The sequence below is a fragment of the Panthera pardus genome, unplaced genomic scaffold, assembly GCF_024362965.1.
Source record: "Panthera pardus isolate Hobbes unplaced genomic scaffold, ASM2436296v1 HiC_scaffold_15, whole genome shotgun sequence".
NCBI lineage: Eukaryota > Metazoa > Chordata > Mammalia > Carnivora > Felidae > Panthera > Panthera pardus.
Window position 1 is genome coordinate 13,445,765 of NW_026526710.1, and position 16,160 is coordinate 13,461,924.

A 16,160-nucleotide genomic window follows, 5' to 3' on the forward strand; every position below is an offset into this window, starting at 1 on the left:
ACTCCAACCTATGGATTTTGCCGGTAGCAAAATCACCTATGTAGCCCATCAAAAATATAAATCCTCAGGCTTCAACCTCAGAAGTTCTGAGTCAGGAAGCAGGAATGGGAAATTTAGCCCCAGGATGACAGACAATTGACTCACCCCGATGCTAAACCCTAGGAAGACATCAATAATTGAGCCCTGCACAATAGTTCTCTATACTGTTGTTTCCCAGGCAGACACTGCCAATCAATCAAAGCTTGTACCAGAGATGCTAAACCTCCCACCACCCCGATTCGAAATCAAGCTAGTCACTAAGTCAAGTTAGTCACTACTTCCAAAGATGAGGGAAGTGAGCTCCAGCAAGGGAAGGCATGTGTCCCAGCTCACAGAGCCGGGGAGGAAAGGGAGACCTTCTGCACCTAGTCCCCAGCATTTGATCAGTGCCCCGTCCCTTCAGTGACTTGACTTTCTTCATAACCATGGATCTGGGCAACAGCATAGCCACAGAGGTGCTATTGCAGTGTTATTCCTGAGAGTTAAAGGCAGAAACAAACCCAAATGACCAAGAATAGAAGAACGGTTCATTAGAATGTGGTACATTTACTCGCAGCAATGATATTGCAGAAGAATATTTAATGGTGCAAAACGATGTTCGCAAAATACTGCTAAGTGAAAAAAAGAGCTTTCATAACTTCATCTAACGACTACTGATGATAATAGCTGACATATAATGTGTATTCTGTGCCAGACTGTTCTCAAATGAACTCATTTGGTTCTCCCAACAACTCCAAGGGATGTGAACTATCCTTATCCCCGTTTTACAAAAGAGGAAGCTGGGACTCAGAGAGGTCGGGTCACTTCTCTGGAGCCACACAGCATGTAAGTTACAGAGCCCCTCCCAGCCCCGGGGTCCCTTCCCTGATCCCAGCCACACCCTTCCTTCCCTAGGCTCTGTCCCCTGCCTTGGTGCTCACCTCGATCTTGCTGTTGTACACCAGGATCTCCAGCACAGAGGCCTCTTCCCCACATGTGTCCAGGGAGGAGAGGTCATACAGCGAGGAATACACCGGCCCGTAGGCCCAGTCCTTGAACTTGCGGGACAGGTGCCTCGTATCCTCGTCTGTCACCTCCCGGCGAATGATGTGCTGAAAGACCTGCACGGGGTGGGGGCGGGAGGGTCAGGGGGCCCCAGGGAGGGACACCAACGCTCAGCTTCTCACATCAGAGGGACCCCGGGGGCCCTGCACAGCCCATCACATGGTGCCTCCCCAGAGAGCAGCACGTAGTGGGGAGGAAACATTTACTTAGCATGTCCTGGGCGCCGGACCCTGTGCTCACATCATCTTGTTCTTACTCTTACCATCTTAGTCTTCAGATGAGCAAACAGAGGCTCAGAGCAAAGAAGGGTGTTCCCTGAAGCCGCACAATCAGTCAGCTGAAGCCAGGCTGAACCAGGCCAGCCATAAAAATCTGAATTGTAGGGACGCCTGGGTGGCTCAGTCGGTGAAGCGTCCGACTCTTGATTTCGGCTCAGGTCACGATCTCACGGTCGATTGTGGGTTTGAGCCTCACATTGGGCTCTGTGCTGACAGCGCGGAGCCTGCTTGGGATTCTCTCCCCCCTACCCCCGCCGCCCCCCGCCGCCCCTCCCCTGCTTGTGCTCTCTAAATAAATAAATAAATAAATAAATAAATAAATAAATAAACTTTAAAAAATGTTTTTGAGGGGCGCCTGGGTGGCGCAGTCGGTTAAGCGTCCGACTTCAGCCAGGTCACGATCTCGCGGTCCGTGAGTTCGAGCCCCGCGTCAGGCTCTGGGCTGATGGCTCGGAGCCTGGATCCTGTTTCCGATTCTGTGTCTCCCTCTCTCTCTGACCCTCCCCCATTCATGCTCTGTCTCTCTCTGTCCCAAAAATAAATAAAAAACGTTGAAAAAAAAAATTAAAAAAAAAATGTTTTTGAAAATCTGAATTGTAACGAATATCTTTTTTATGTAATTAAAACAACAATTAACCAGTTTTATTAACATGTTAAATCTAGAAATAATTGTTAGATCCAGTCCCTCCTGATGCCACTGCGACTGTATGTGGCCTACACACAGGATACTGAGGAACAGAGAGAGGGGGTGGAAATTGCCCAAGGCCACACAGGTTAATGGGGCAAAGCCAGAATTTAAACTTAGGCCTTTTAAACAGAAAATCTTAAAAAATAATAATAATAATGGGGCATCTGGGTGGCTCAGTGGGTTAAGTGTCCAACCCTTGGTCTTGGCTCAGATCATGATCTCATGGTTCATGAGATCGAGCCCTGCATCAGGCTCTGAGCTGACAGTGAGGGGCTTGCTTGGGATTCTCTCTCTCTCTCTGCCCCTCCCTGATCATGCTCTCCCTCTCAAAATAAATCAATAAACTTAAAACACACACACACACACACACAAAACCTTAAAGTCAGGCCTTTTCCACCACCTCAAGACTCTTTTATAAATTGGAATTTTAATAACTTTTTCTATGATTTTAATAGGACAATCATAATCCCTGCCATTTACTGAGCACTTACCACCCACGCCAGGCTCTTTATTAAAAAGCTTTAAATGGATCACCTTATCTCGTTGTCATGTGATCCCGAAGGGCACTATTTTCATCCCCATTTTACAGACGAGGACACTGAGCACAGAAAGGGGAGGGGAGATGCCTGCAGTCACACTCTGGGAAGTGGCCGAGCCAGGCTTTGGACCCAGGTGCTCCAGACTCCAGAGCGCCCCGGTTTTGGTTCTCAATCAGGGCAGTGGTGCCCCCCCCAGGGGACGATTTGGCAATGCGTGGAGACTTCGGGGGTTGTCCCAGCGGTGGGGAGTGCCACTGGTATCTGGGGTTCGAGGTCAGGAATGCAGCTAAACATCCTTCACTGCACAACACAGTGCGCACACCCCAGAACAATCTAGTCTCAAATGTCAGTTGTGCCCAGGATGAGAAATCCCCTCTGGGCCCTGTGCTGTGAGGCCAGAGGGGGAAAGAACCTGTGCAGGGCCCTCGGGTTGGGGGCTGAGCTAGGACCCTGACAGTGGATTATAGGGGAGTTTACATGGGGGGGGCCCTGCGGCTTAGATTTCTATGAGTGCCTTGTCCTGGCTGGCGGGAGTGGGGCATGATGCTCCCAGTGGCACGGGATGAGGACTGAGGCTCTGGGATGAAGTCGAGCAGTTTGGCTAGACAATAGGGAGCCACAGCAGGTTCTTGAGCCAGGACATCTGCACAATGGGGTTGGCATGACAGCAAGTGGGTGTGCATATTAATAATAATGAACGTCAGCGCAGCCCCCTCCAGTGTGTGTGTGTGTGCGTGTGTGTGTGTGTGTAGAGGAGCGGGGGAGGGGCTGCCTATGCCCCACCCTCCACAAGCCACTCACCCCAATCTTGCCGGTCTTGGCGGCCATCATGAGGGGCGAGAGCCCATCGTTGTTGAGCACGGCCTCCAGGTTGCTGTCGGGGAAGAGGCGGGCACACTTGAGCAGCAGCAGGTCGTACATCTTGGTGACGAACTTGGTGTTCTCACGGGTGTTGTCGGCAATGGCCACCAGGGCGTGCAGCACCGTGTTGCCGCGGGAGTCCTGCCGCCGCATGTCCGCCTTCTTGTGTGGGTTCTCTGTCAGGTAGTTGACGATGTGGGGCTGGTTGGTGCAGGCCGCCAGCGACAGGGGCAGCTCGCCTGCAGGCCCGGGAGGAGGCAGGGAGAGGTCAGTGAAGGGGGGCCCCGGGGCAGGGCTCCGCCCGTGGGTGCTCGGGGAACACGCGTGCCCCGGGGACACTGGACACAGTGCCAACAGTCCGTGTCCACGTCATGCCGAGGCGGTTGCACATTTCTGCAGGTGACGTGTGGGAGACGGGCTGTGGCCTTGCGATTTGGACGCTGCGAGGGATTCTCTGAGGGACCTTGTCCCTGAACTTCAAATAACATGTGCCTTTAAGCAGGGGTGAAATTCAGGGGCACCTGGGTGGCTCAGTCAGTTAAGCATCTGACTCTTGATTTCAGCTCAGGTTGTGATCGCACGGGGTTCGTGGGTTTGAGCCCCGCTTGGGGCTCTGCAATGACCGTGCAGAGCCTGCTTGGGATTCTCTCTCTCTCTCTCTCTCTCTCTCTCTCCTCCCCCTGTCTGTCCCTACCCTGCTCGTGCTCACTCTCTCTCTCAAAACAAATAAATAAAAATTGAGACTCTTTCCTTGGTTCGGCCGGGACGTGGTGGTGATGGGGTTTGGGCCCTGCGATCGGGCCACTGGTGGGTCTCAAGGACATGTTGACAACCTGTCCCAGCCCCAGAGGCTTTCATGGTCCCACTGCACAGACGGGGAAGCTGAGGCTCAGGGAGGTGAGGTGACCAACACCGACATGGGGCCAGAGCCCTTGGCCAGCAGGGGCTCTAAGTGTCTGGGGAGGGGTCAGGGCTGTGGACACCACCAGGCACCCCAGCCCCCTCCTCACCAAAGTAGAAATAGCCTCCCTCGTCCTTGGGCTGGAAGAAGCGCCCCCGGGCCTGGGCATGGACGTCAGCTCCTTGGGCCACCAGGAGTTCCACGTAGTGTTTGCAGCGGCGCTCGATGGCGATATGCAGGGCAGTCTGGCCTGGGGAGGGGGGTAGGGACTGTCACCGCAGGCAGAGACCGGACCAGGCTGGAGCGCGGTGGGGTGCAGAGTGTGGAAATCAGGCGAGGGACTGCAGGCCCGGGCCTTGACCGTCTCCACCCAAGGGCGGCAAACGGACCTCCAGACACTGCCCGGATGTGGGATCTCTGACGCACGAAGCCGTGACGTGCTGCACTGGGCATGCAGAATTTTAGACTCAAACGAGATCCCACGTGTAGGGTCCCAAGTGTGGGGACTCTGGTCAGACTCACAGGAGGCCTTAATCCAGGAGGAAGCAAAGACACTGTGGTCTCACAGAGTTTGGGACTCGGATAGAAAGTTCACAGACTTTGAATCTTCATATCCAGAAATCTGAAAGGTCAAGTCTGAGTCATAGAACCTCAAAGTTTAGACCTTGACACCTTTGCCGCTTAGCAGTGTGGGCCTGTACAACTATTATCATCGAGCCTTAGGGTGTCCGGAACCGTAGCATCTTGGGATCCCAGACTCCAAGTTCACGGATCACTAGGCTCCCTGCGTCTCAGAGTCTTGGGTTCAGAATCTGGGATTCTGAAACTCAGAATATCAAGATTGGAAGGGGTAGTTATCGTTTCTTTGTTCATTCAGTGGCCGGTTCCTGGACGCAATGCTGGCACCTGGGGCACAGATGGGAGCTCTTGGGGTGCAGTGGGAATCAGACAAGCAAGGACGGTGCCCCACCGTCACCCTGCGTCCCCCCTGCCCCACCCGGGGCCCCACCTCGGTAGTAGATGTCCCGGAAAGGCGAGTTGATGAACTCCCGCATGTTGCCTGTCCGCTCGGCGATGTCCAGGAGCACAGGGATGGTGTCATTACGGCCACTGCTCAGATTCAGCAGGGCCTTGGGCAGACAGGTCTTCCCTGTGGACGGCTCTGGGGGGAGAGACATACAGGAGGAAGGGCCATCAGTCTGTGGTACGGAGCTCCTGGGCTGCAGGGGACAGGGCACCGGGCAGGGAGCCAGAGGTCCTGGCCCTGCCGCACCTCCCCTCTGAGCCTCTCCCTATCTGTGCCCGTGGTCCCGAGGGGGTCCAGTAAACTCAGAGGGGCAGTTTTTCCAAATGAGGGAAGCTGCAGCCTACAGAGATTGGGATTTTCCAAAGCATAATTGGGAGGGAATTTTAAAAATCAAATAAGTGGTGAGGAAGGCTGGGTTAAACAAAGCCAACCATATTTATTACAGGATTTGTCAGAGCCTTTGATATGCTAATGGGGACTGGGAAGCTCTAAAAGCCAGACGCAGCAGGCAACGTTTGCCACCTATTGGAACACAGGATCCTCTTCCCAGGAAGCATTTACACCAGTGTCCCTGGAAGGGAGCAGAAGGGGTACAGCAGTCCCCGACGTGCAGACTGCCCCCCAGAGTGGATATGAAATTACCCAGGAGGGGCGGGAGAGGGTTTTGACACAGCACCAGTAACACTGAAGGCCTGCCTGCCTTGAGCAAGGTTTCATCTCGTTGTCAAACCTCTCTCACGAAGCCGGTCTCCATGTGGTCCCCAACGGGTCCCCGCAATGCCCACGGACACTCGCTAATGTCCCTTTGCAATTTTCTTTCCCTTGTGTTAACTTCTGTGGTTATACAACTTGACTTATACCTTGAAAGAACGAGATCATGGAAAGAGAACTCCCCCTGGGAACCCGGCACGGGGCAAAATCGTGCTGGGGACTCAGGAATGGTCGCAGCAGGGACGGAATCAGGAACGGGTGAGCTGAGCTGCCTGCTCTGGAGCCAAGCACCTTGGGGTTCAAATCCCGGCTTCCCTCCCAGTTTCCGCGTGACCTTTCGTCTGCTTCTCTTTCCTTTCCAGCTAAATTGAGGCCACGGAGGAAATCGAAGAGCTAATACATGTTTGCTGATGAGCCCGGCACCAGGCAGATGAAAGTCCTCAAGACATGGTGCTGTTGTACCTGTTACTCCAACTCTGAGGGAGGTGCTTCGGGAATTTCTCTCTAGATGTCAGGAGTCAGTGGGGAGAACGTGCAGGACTCACAGAGACCTGAATTCGGTCCCAGTGCCCGCAGGACTGCGGTCTCCTGGACAAGCCTCGTCCCCAGCTGCTTCCTGCTGAACCCCTGGTGCCCAGAGTCACCAGGGAGCTGTTTTCATGAATGAAAAGCAGACTCCAGTTCTCCATCTGTGTAAGTGCGGGGGGCCCTGAATGCTGACCTCAGCATCTTTCCCTCCCCAAACCCACCCCCCAGCCTTCATGTGTCCCCTCTGCAGAGGATGGTGTCCCCATCCAGCCAAAAACCTTTGTGCCACCCTTGTCCTTGCCTCCTACAGCCACCGCCAGCATTTCCTATTCAATCCCTCTCCCACTCCCTGTGTCCACTGCCACCCTCCTGGCCCAAGACCCCAGCCTGGCTTCCACCAGGCTCTCAAGCTTTCCTTCAATCCACACAGCAGCTGGAGTGGTCACCTCAGAGTACAACGTTGACCACAGTGAGCCACAGGGCCTTTGCACATGCTGTCCCTGCATCCCCTCCATGGTCTTTCTTTCTCTTTTTATCTGGTTAACTGCAACTCATTCAGATTCAGCCTATCACCTCTTCCGGGAAGCTCTCCCAGATTTTCCTGACTAGGTCAGATCCTCCAACATAGCCGCTCGTTGGCACACATTACAGATTACAACTGTTTTTATTCCTGTGATTGCTTGATCAATGTTGATCTCACCCAGGAAACTGTGAGCAACCTGGACAGTGTTGTGTCCGCTTCATTCACCACTGTTCGCCCCATGCCCAGCACAGCATCGGATGAGCTGATCGCCGCATGTAATTCCAAACCACAGATCACCGAAAGGGGCTTGTGCAGAGCATGGAATCAGACCTTGGATTTGGGTTTCTGCACCCCCAGACCCAGGCTATAGCGGGGTTGGGGGGCTGCCAGCCTGGGTCCTGGGATGAGATGCCAACAGCAAGATCTTCCCAGAAACGCCAAGGGACACGCAGTTCCAGGACTCCACCACCAGGTGGCGAAGTGGCTCTGCCCTGGGAGCCACCAGGGGAAGGGGGACTAAGTAAATATGTCAAATTGGAGGGTTGTCAAACTTTGAGGGGTGGTGGCCACAGACTCCCCTGAGAATCAGATCAGCTCATGAGCCTCTGACTAGAAAATCATGCGGCGGCGGATCCAGGCTTTGCGGGGGCTCAGACTTACAGAATTTGGGGGTATGTTTATGAAAAGAAACATGCAATTATGAAATCAAAATTAGCTCCAGGGCCTTAGAAGGGGCCAGAGCAAGCGAGCAGCCCTACAGATGGCTTAATTTGCGTCACGGGCCTCCTGGTTAATGCCCCTTTACACATGCACTATTCTCTGCAGATTCAGGGGACCCCCCCCCCTCACCCCTGCTCATGCACACAGATACGCTTTCCTGGGGGTCCCTCGCCTGGGCGAAAAGTCCCTGACTCGGTCCTGAACTCAGAAGAAGCTGGAGCCTTGCAAGCCCAGCCTGGAGCTGCACTGTCTCGCTGATGACTCGGGTTTGCTCTACCCTGAGGTTTCCCTCTTGTGCCTAATGAACTTGGGGAGGGGCTTGGAGGGGCCGTTTGGTCGGGGCTTAAATGTGGGGTTACCTCCAAATGAGATTATTCACGTAGTCACTGACACCCTCCGGGGGCAGGTCGGACCTGCCGCCCCAAGCTGCGGCAACCCTAAGCTCGTGCCACAAACGAGCCACGTGGTCTGGCTGGGCACCACGAAGGAATATTTGTTATAAATCCAGTCATTTCTCCTCTGACCACCATGACGATACTGCACAGTATCATTCTGGTGTTCAAAGAATCTGGCCGATAAAGGCATACGTGAAAAATGTACCGCTGACCAGGTCACCCCGTTTGGGCACTTCATTTACCTGAAGTACTCGAAGCCTCAAAAAATGGGGCCCCTCACCTCCCCGAAGCTTCGTCAGCCCCGAGCCGCAGACTGCCGCCGGCCTTCTTGAGACTGGACCTCCCTTGTGGCAGGTGCCACCGTTCTTAACATTTTACGTTGATTTGTGGGGTCGCTTGGCCAGTGAATTACGGCTCCTCAACCTGGTACCTGGCACGTAGCAGGTGGCTGACGCGGGCCCAGGGGCTCACAGGCCAACTTTGCCAATTTGCAGGGGAGGCCTGGGGCGGCAGAGGGAGCTGAGGCCCCGAGGTGACGAGGCTGAAGGGTGAGCCCTCTGGGCTGGGAGAAGTCCAGGGCAGTGGTGACTGCGGCCTCAGCCTAGGGAGGGGAGTCCGAAAGCTGGGTGGGGGTAGGGCAGAGCCCGGGAGCAGAAGCAGGAATATTCGCTCTGCCAGGACTATGCTATTATTCCCTAGTTTACGGACGAGGACATTGCGGCTCAGGGAAGCCATATATCTGTAAGCGGTGGAGGTGGGATTCGAACCCAGGTGAGTGGACTCTGCTTACCTCCGACACTGACCTTTCCATAATTGAAGGCTGAAAGAATGAACGAAGGTAGCCAAAGCTACCTTACGAGAGGTAGTAATATGTGAGTAATACGGCGAAGGACACAAGGGTCAGACTCCCTATCCAGGGCTCTTCGTGGCCAGTGCAGCCCATTGACCCAGGGGAAGACGCTAAGAGGAAAGGTGGCCCCCAATGCCAGGCCTCCCCAACCCCCGGTGGCCCGCCCATTACCCCCACCCGGGTGGCTCACCCCGGAACTCCTCGTCAGTCAGGCGCTTCTTGTGGGTCAGCAAGAAGGGAAGCAGCCCATCCAGGTCAGTAGTAGAGCCCCGGGACACGATGTCAAAGAGGATAGGCCGGTTGAAGACTTTAAGGATGGGGGGCGGCTGGGGTGCAGGAGCTTTGGGGCTCTGCGGCTGCTTCCTGGAGGTGGGGGAAGGCAGGGTGATGGGAGGGCTCATCTCCCGCCCACCCCGCTGTCTCTGGCCTGAGGGGCCCAGGGGTGGTGGGGGGTGGAAGGGGGCAGCTAGAGCCCTAGGGTGGAACCAGACCGAGGGGAGGGATGGCTGGAGAAACAAAAGAATGTTTTATCCCAACGAAGTCTACCTGGTACCTACTGTGTGTTAGGTGGAAACAGACAAAAGAAACAAGCCTACCCATCCATCCACCCACCCACCCACCCATCCATTCATCCACTCTTCCATTCGTCAGTTAGTGAGTACTTACTAAGCCAGAGACCGAAAGAGACACGGATAGTGAGAAAATAAAGGAGGAACACCAGACTAAAAGATAAAGCAACTCATTCATTTATTCAACCACTCGCTCATTAATTTATTCATTCAACAGACTTTTGAGAAAAATGAGCACATAGGTGCCTGGTTCAAGGCCCACCACACAGTGAACACTCAATACACGTTAGCAGACATTGCTTTGTTGTTTAGCGCCCACTGTGTGTCGGCAGCCTGCATGTGTGTTTGAAACACTGAGCTGCAGGGGCAGGTAGAGACAGGACGCGACCCACAGGGGGCTGGGAGTGGGGAAGCAGAGAGACAGAATAAGGGAAAAAATGGATAGTCCTTTGGTCATTCGACAAACACTAACTGGGCACCTACTGTGTGCTAGGTTTTAACAGACAAAGAACTGGGAGCAGCGTGAGCCCAGGGGCTCCACGAAGGGCAAGAGTGCTCTCAGCCACGTCTCCACCCACCCAGTGCCTGGTGCATACGGGGCACACTAAGAATCTGTTAAATGAACGGAGGAAGACAGAAACGGAGACAGTGTAGGGAGCCGAGGAGAGAGGAGGGGAGCCGAGGGGGAGCAGTGACAGAGGCGGGCGGGCAGGAGGGGAGACTGAGGTCAGGCTGTGGGGCAGCAGGAGGGGCTGAGGGGCAGGGAGAGCCGCTGGCAGGCCAGGCGACGGGGACAGCTGCTCTCCTTCCTTCCTCTGCCTGGGCCCCAGACCACCCCCCACCTTGAGGCAGGGCTCCAGCGGCAGGGTGCCAGGGCAGGGGCAGGGCTGCCCCCCCTGTGGATGAGGGCACAGACCGCTATGATCCTGAGAGCACCTGGGAAGCCCCCATTTCATCTGCTCCCGACCTGTGAACTTGGAACCAAAAACGAAACGGAAAGGACACCCTCACACCCACACCGCACTAGGTGGTGCTTGGGTCTCTGGAGACTTCAGCCACACCCCCAGTTCCTGCAAGGCCCCTCCAAAGCCACTAGCCCTGACTGTCTGGGGTAGGGGCGGGGTGAGGCCCGAAGGAGGGGGTTGGGAAGGGAAAGGGAGGCACGGAGCCCACCAAGCTTCCAGCCGGACCTGGAAGAGATGGGGACACCGGGGCGCTTTGCTGTCCTCTGAGCACAGGTGGAACCGATTGTCCAGCAGCGTGCGGACGGCTGTGAGATCTCGGTCTTTGGGCACACCCAGCCTCTTCAGCCTCCGGCCCTGGTGCATACACTTCCGTCCACTGGAACACCACCCTCACCCCGTGTGGCTGCCCCTTCTCATCCCTTAGCTTTGAGCTAAAATGTTGACTCCTCCAGGAAGCCCTCCTGGAATACCTTGCCCGTATCAGCTCCCCTCTCTGCCTCAGCACCTCCCCCAACTCGAACTGTGTGTTCACGTGCCCATTTGCTTGCTTATCGCCTGCCTCACCTTCCACAATGAAGGTAGCAGTGGAGGCTACTCAGCGTCTGAACTCTGCAGGAGTGGTACCTGGTCTGGCTCACCCCTGGAGCCACGGGGCCGACCCCCCTGCCAGGCACGTGGTGGGTGCTTGAGAAACATCCACTAAACGAATCGGTGACTCAGTGAATGAAGAAAGGAGACAGCTCCTGCCCAAGCAAGGGCTTCATCCAAGGGCACAAATGAGTCTGTGATCAGCAAGGAGGACAGACAAGGACCAGGCAACAGGCCATCTCCGGACTTCAAGACTGTCCTCCAGACACACACAGAAGCCTGAGAGGGGTTCTTAGGGGTTTTCACGGGGGGACAGCCGGATAGATAGATGACAGATGGGGAGGGAGATACCTGATGAGTGGATGATGGACGGGTGGACAAGTGGACGAGCAGGTGGACAGACAGGTAGCTGGATGAATGAACGAGGAGATGACGGATGGAGGGATGGCGGATGGATGGACAGACGGGTGGACAGACGAGTGTATGGAAAAGTGGACAGGTGGGCGAACAGGTAGGTGGATGGATGGATGGGAGGACGGATTCAACACAGAGGAGACCATCGGCCAGGCAGCCAGCAATACTCACTCGATGACCTTCTTCCTCCACCGCCTGTTGTCGCTGGGGTGATGACGATAGGTGCCATAGTCAAAGAGCGAGTCCATGGGTGCCTTCTTGGGTCCAGGCACCACCGAGGACTCATACAGGGTGGACTCCAGCAGGTCGATGGGGTTGGGCACCCCCTTGCGGAAGGCACCCTGGAACTTCATGCGCAGATTTGGTCGCCCATCACCTGGCCCGGCGGGGCGGCTGGTGTCAGCCGGGGAGGGGGAGGGGGAGCCATCCTCCCCTTCAAACAGGTTGGCCAGAGAAGAGAGGGGGAAGGCCTCAGCCCCGGGGGTCCCGCTCTCGTCCCCGGGGGTCTCAGCCACCTCCCCGGGCCCCGCGTGGGGGCCTCCGCTGGGATCCGCCATGCTGACCCGGGACCCGTCTGCGCTGCTCGGCCTGTAAGGGAACGGGAGGGGAGTCAGGCGGAGCCTGGCCAGGGGTGGGGGCTCCAGGAAGCCCCCTCCCACGTGGGCAAACAGCACGGCTGCCAGCTGCTTCAAAGCCACCGTTGTAATGACAGGGGTGCGGGGTGACCACTCCCAGATGTGGTTGGCTGGCAGCCCCAGGCAAGAGCTACAACAGGAGCCTCTTTTAGGGACCTGGAAACGTAAACGGGCCTCGGGTCCAGCTACCCCGGGCAGTAGGTGGAGAGAGGAGGAAGGGCCTCAGAGTCATCCTGGGACCCCAGACCCGGAGCCTGGGGCTTACTCCCAACCAACCCCACCAGCTTCAGAGCCCCGCAGAGCAGGGTTCAAATCCAGGCTCCACACTCCGCAACTGTGTGGCACTGGGCAAGCTGACATTTCACGGCCTCGGTTTTCTCATCTGTAAAATGGGGACGTCCAGGCAGAGAGCATGCATTCAGTGGTCAGTGCCTAGCACACAGCAAGCACTAAAACGTAACCATTAAATGCATGCTTCGGGCCCTGCAGGTGCTCAGCAAACAGGTGCAAACCCACTGTGTGAGCCAGCATTACTCCGTCTCTCCTAGGGCCATCCTTATGACTCCCATTTTGAAGAACAGCAAACTGAGTTTCCAAGACTATAGCTAACTTCCCACGGTGCAAAAACTCTGCTTCCCACTGCCGAGTGCTGGTCCCTCCCCTCCCCCGTTGGCCTGCCTATCCCCTACCCATCTGTGTTCCCAGCTCAACTGTCCCTTCCTCTGGGAAGCCCTCCCTGACCATCTGTTCGTGGGATTAGTTCATTCCTGGGACGTGAGCACCAGGAGGCAGGGAACGCATCTGTCCTTGTTCACTCCTGCATCCCCAACACCTAGAAAGGTACCACATGGATGAAGGTGTAATTCGTTCCCCCCGTTTCTCAGATGGAGAGACTGGAGGTTTTTGTTTTTGCTTTTAATTTTTTTTTTAATGTTTATTTTGTGAGAGAGACAGAGACAGAGTGTGAGTGGGGGAGGGGCAGAGAGAGATGGAGACACAGAATCCGAAGCAGGCTCCAGGCTCTGAGCTGTCAGCACAGAGCCCAATGCGGGGCTCGAACTCACAAACTGCGAGATCATGACCTGAGCCGAAGTCAGACGCTCAACCGACTGAGCCACTCAGGCGCCCCAAGAGACTGGAGCTTTAAGAGGGGCAGTCATGCAGCTTGTAGGGAGAAGAGCTGGACTTGAACCCAGGTCTCTCCAGCTCTGGGCCTGACCGCTAACCAGGAGCAAGGACAGGGAGGCGCAAAGCCCTGGCAGGCCCCTGCCCTCTGCGGCACACTGCTCAGTGGGCGGGGCTGGGCACTGAGGGCGAGTTTCCCGGAACTTTCACCATCCCACCCGGGCTGCAGGGAGATGTCTGAAAAGCTCTCTTTTCTATGTCTTCCTCTGCCTGCCCAACACATTAGCAGAGGACCAAATAAACACTGGTTCCCACCTTGTTTGTTTTCTGGCTGCCAGGAGGGAAGCCTGGGCCAGAGAGGTGAGGGCAAGAGGCCCCTGTGGGTGGGTATGGCAGAGCATCCCGAGGGTTGGAGCTCCTGCCGGGGATGGGCCCTTTTCTGGGCACCAGCGGGGAGGGAGAGCATGGGCTTTAGGGTTATTCAGGCATGGGTTCTAAGCTCACTTCTTATGGATATGCAGTGTGACCTTGGGCAAGTTGCTTTAGCTCCCGGGGCCTCAGTTTCCTCCTCTTTAAAATGGGTGCAAAGGCAGCAGTGTTTCATAGTTTTGCAGGAAGAAGTAAATGAGGTCAGGCATTCCCAGTGCCAACTCTGGGAATAAGTTGGGGGCTATCGATGATTCTAATCAAAGGAGGAAGGAAAGGTTAGGAACACAGGTTCTGAAATCAGATACACCTGGTTTCTGTCCTGGCCCTGGTAACTAGCAGCTGTGTGATCTTGGACAAGTCACTTCCTCTCCCTGGGCCTCAGTTTCTCCACCTGTAAAACCGGGGTGAACACACCTCCTCCTATAGATCTTGGGAGATGTCAGATGGTTTTGTTCTGCAGCAGTGGGGGGCGTGATGAGGCAGGGACAGGTATCCATTGGGGTGCAGGCATCTGAGGGAGAAGATTACATTTCCCAGGGCCCAGCCCCATCCACCTCATTGGGGACCCAGGGGTCAGGGGAGAGGAGGCATTGGGGCACATGCCTCCGCAGTCAACACCCTCCCGATTACCACACCCCTTCCCCCACTGGAGCAGAGCCAGACGGACACCCCACCTCAGGGAGCTCTCAACCCCCCACCATGCCTGCACCCCTTCTCCTAAGGAACCCCAACCCAGACGGCATCCAAGGTTTCTGAGGCCTCCACGACAAGGAGTCCGAAGTCAGCCGGCCCCAGATTCAAATCTCCTCTCAGCCGCTCACGCCTCACTGGTAGCCTCAGGCAAGGCACATGTGACCATTATTAGCGTTTAGTTACAACGAATAATCATGACGACAATGCACAGGAGAGTCCCCACCACAAGGAGGGATCCGGGCCCAGAAATATCAATAGTGCTGAGACTGAGAAACCCTGCCCTGGAGGGAGGTACGGCTCTCATTCCCACTTTACAGACGAGGAAACGGAGGATCAGAGAGGTTAAGTGGCTTGCCTGCGGCCACACAGCAGGTTAGCGACAGAGCCAGGATTCAAATCTGCACACTTGGCTACAAAGCTTGGGCTACCCTAACCCCTCAGTTGACTGGGCAGGGGCCGGCGGCCAGGCACAGCGCCGGGCACCTACAGTATCATGTGCGAGCTGTACAACCTGGGAGCCTGGGAGCTGAGGATTATTACTACCAGCCTGGGCTAATTTCTCTGAGCCTCCGTTTCCCCACCTGTAAAATGAGGGTCGTAATGACAGCATCTGTCCCGTAGCATCTGTCCCGTAGGGCTGCCGTGACATAAGGCAGGTCACGTGTCTCTCGGACACCTAATAAGCACTTGAGCGCTTTAATCGTCATCGTCACCGACATGGTACAGCGAGTTCACCTGTCCTCCTCACCCCCCTCCGCACACACACACACACACACACACACACACACGACAGCAAAGCACCCAGCCTGGCATTCATGGCCGGCGAGAGCCCACAAAGCTGGACTACTGCTCCCATTTTACAGTTAAGGAAACTGAGGCCCTGAGGGGCCCCCCAGGAAGCAAATGGCCATGAAGATGGCCTCTGAATCCTAACTCTGCTACTCCTTCCTCATCAAGCAATGTACACACCAGTGAGCACATATGCACACACATGCACACGTGTGCACACACACACACACACACACACACACACACAGCCTGCTCTGCTGCTTGCTCTGTGGCAATTCTTTCCGCAAACGCTACCCTGTTCTCTGTGGTCAGGGAGAGTTCACTCCCTGTTCTAATTTGCCCTGTAGCCTATTATTACACGTTCCAAACCAATGCCAGACTTGGGAGAGAAGGGGGGTGCGGGCAGGGAGAGAGGCTGCGAGTCCTCGTGGGTCTCCTCAGCGCGTGAATGTCGCGCATGCTTATTCGCGTCTTTCCCCGTGTGGTGTGCGCATGCGCACGCCCGCTGTGAGCCCACCGGGGCCCACCCCTACCGGGACTCACCCCTACCTGGGGCCCACCCCTACCGGGGATCTTTGCAGCGGGCGGCACCCAGCTGGCAGCAGAGCGCTGGGGGCTCAACCAAGGAGCCTCAGTGGGAACCTCCCCACACACTGCGCATCACCACTGCATTCACTTCAAGCCGTGGAATCACACATCTTAAGCACAGAGCACATCTTCTGAATATAAAAACCAGACTGCGGTCCACGCAGAGGGTGGTAGGACAGGGTGAATGGAGGGGGGGGGGGGGGTCTGAATCTCAGGGCCCAAGGAGCAGGATTAGAAACCACTCATCTATTCGTTTATTGA

The 16,160-nt window shown here is 55.8% G+C and overlaps 1 protein-coding gene across 1 annotated transcript in view; it reads right to left on the minus strand.

Moving 5' to 3' along the window:
- TRPV4 (transient receptor potential cation channel subfamily V member 4) overlaps nt 1-16,160 on the minus strand; it is a 35,418-nt gene that overhangs the window by 8,980 nt on the left and 10,278 nt on the right. Inside the window, exons 2-7 of the mRNA XM_053902118.1 lie at nt 11,812-12,228; nt 9,295-9,467; nt 5,360-5,512; nt 4,460-4,600; nt 3,390-3,688; nt 960-1,139 (exon numbers count right to left, since the gene is read on the minus strand). Of these exons, the coding sequence (XP_053758093.1) occupies nt 960-1,139; nt 3,390-3,688; nt 4,460-4,600; nt 5,360-5,512; nt 9,295-9,467; nt 11,812-12,197 (1,332 nt within the window). The 5' untranslated portion in view covers nt 12,198-12,228. The remainder of the gene's footprint in view (nt 1-959; nt 1,140-3,389; nt 3,689-4,459; nt 4,601-5,359; nt 5,513-9,294; nt 9,468-11,811; nt 12,229-16,160) is intronic.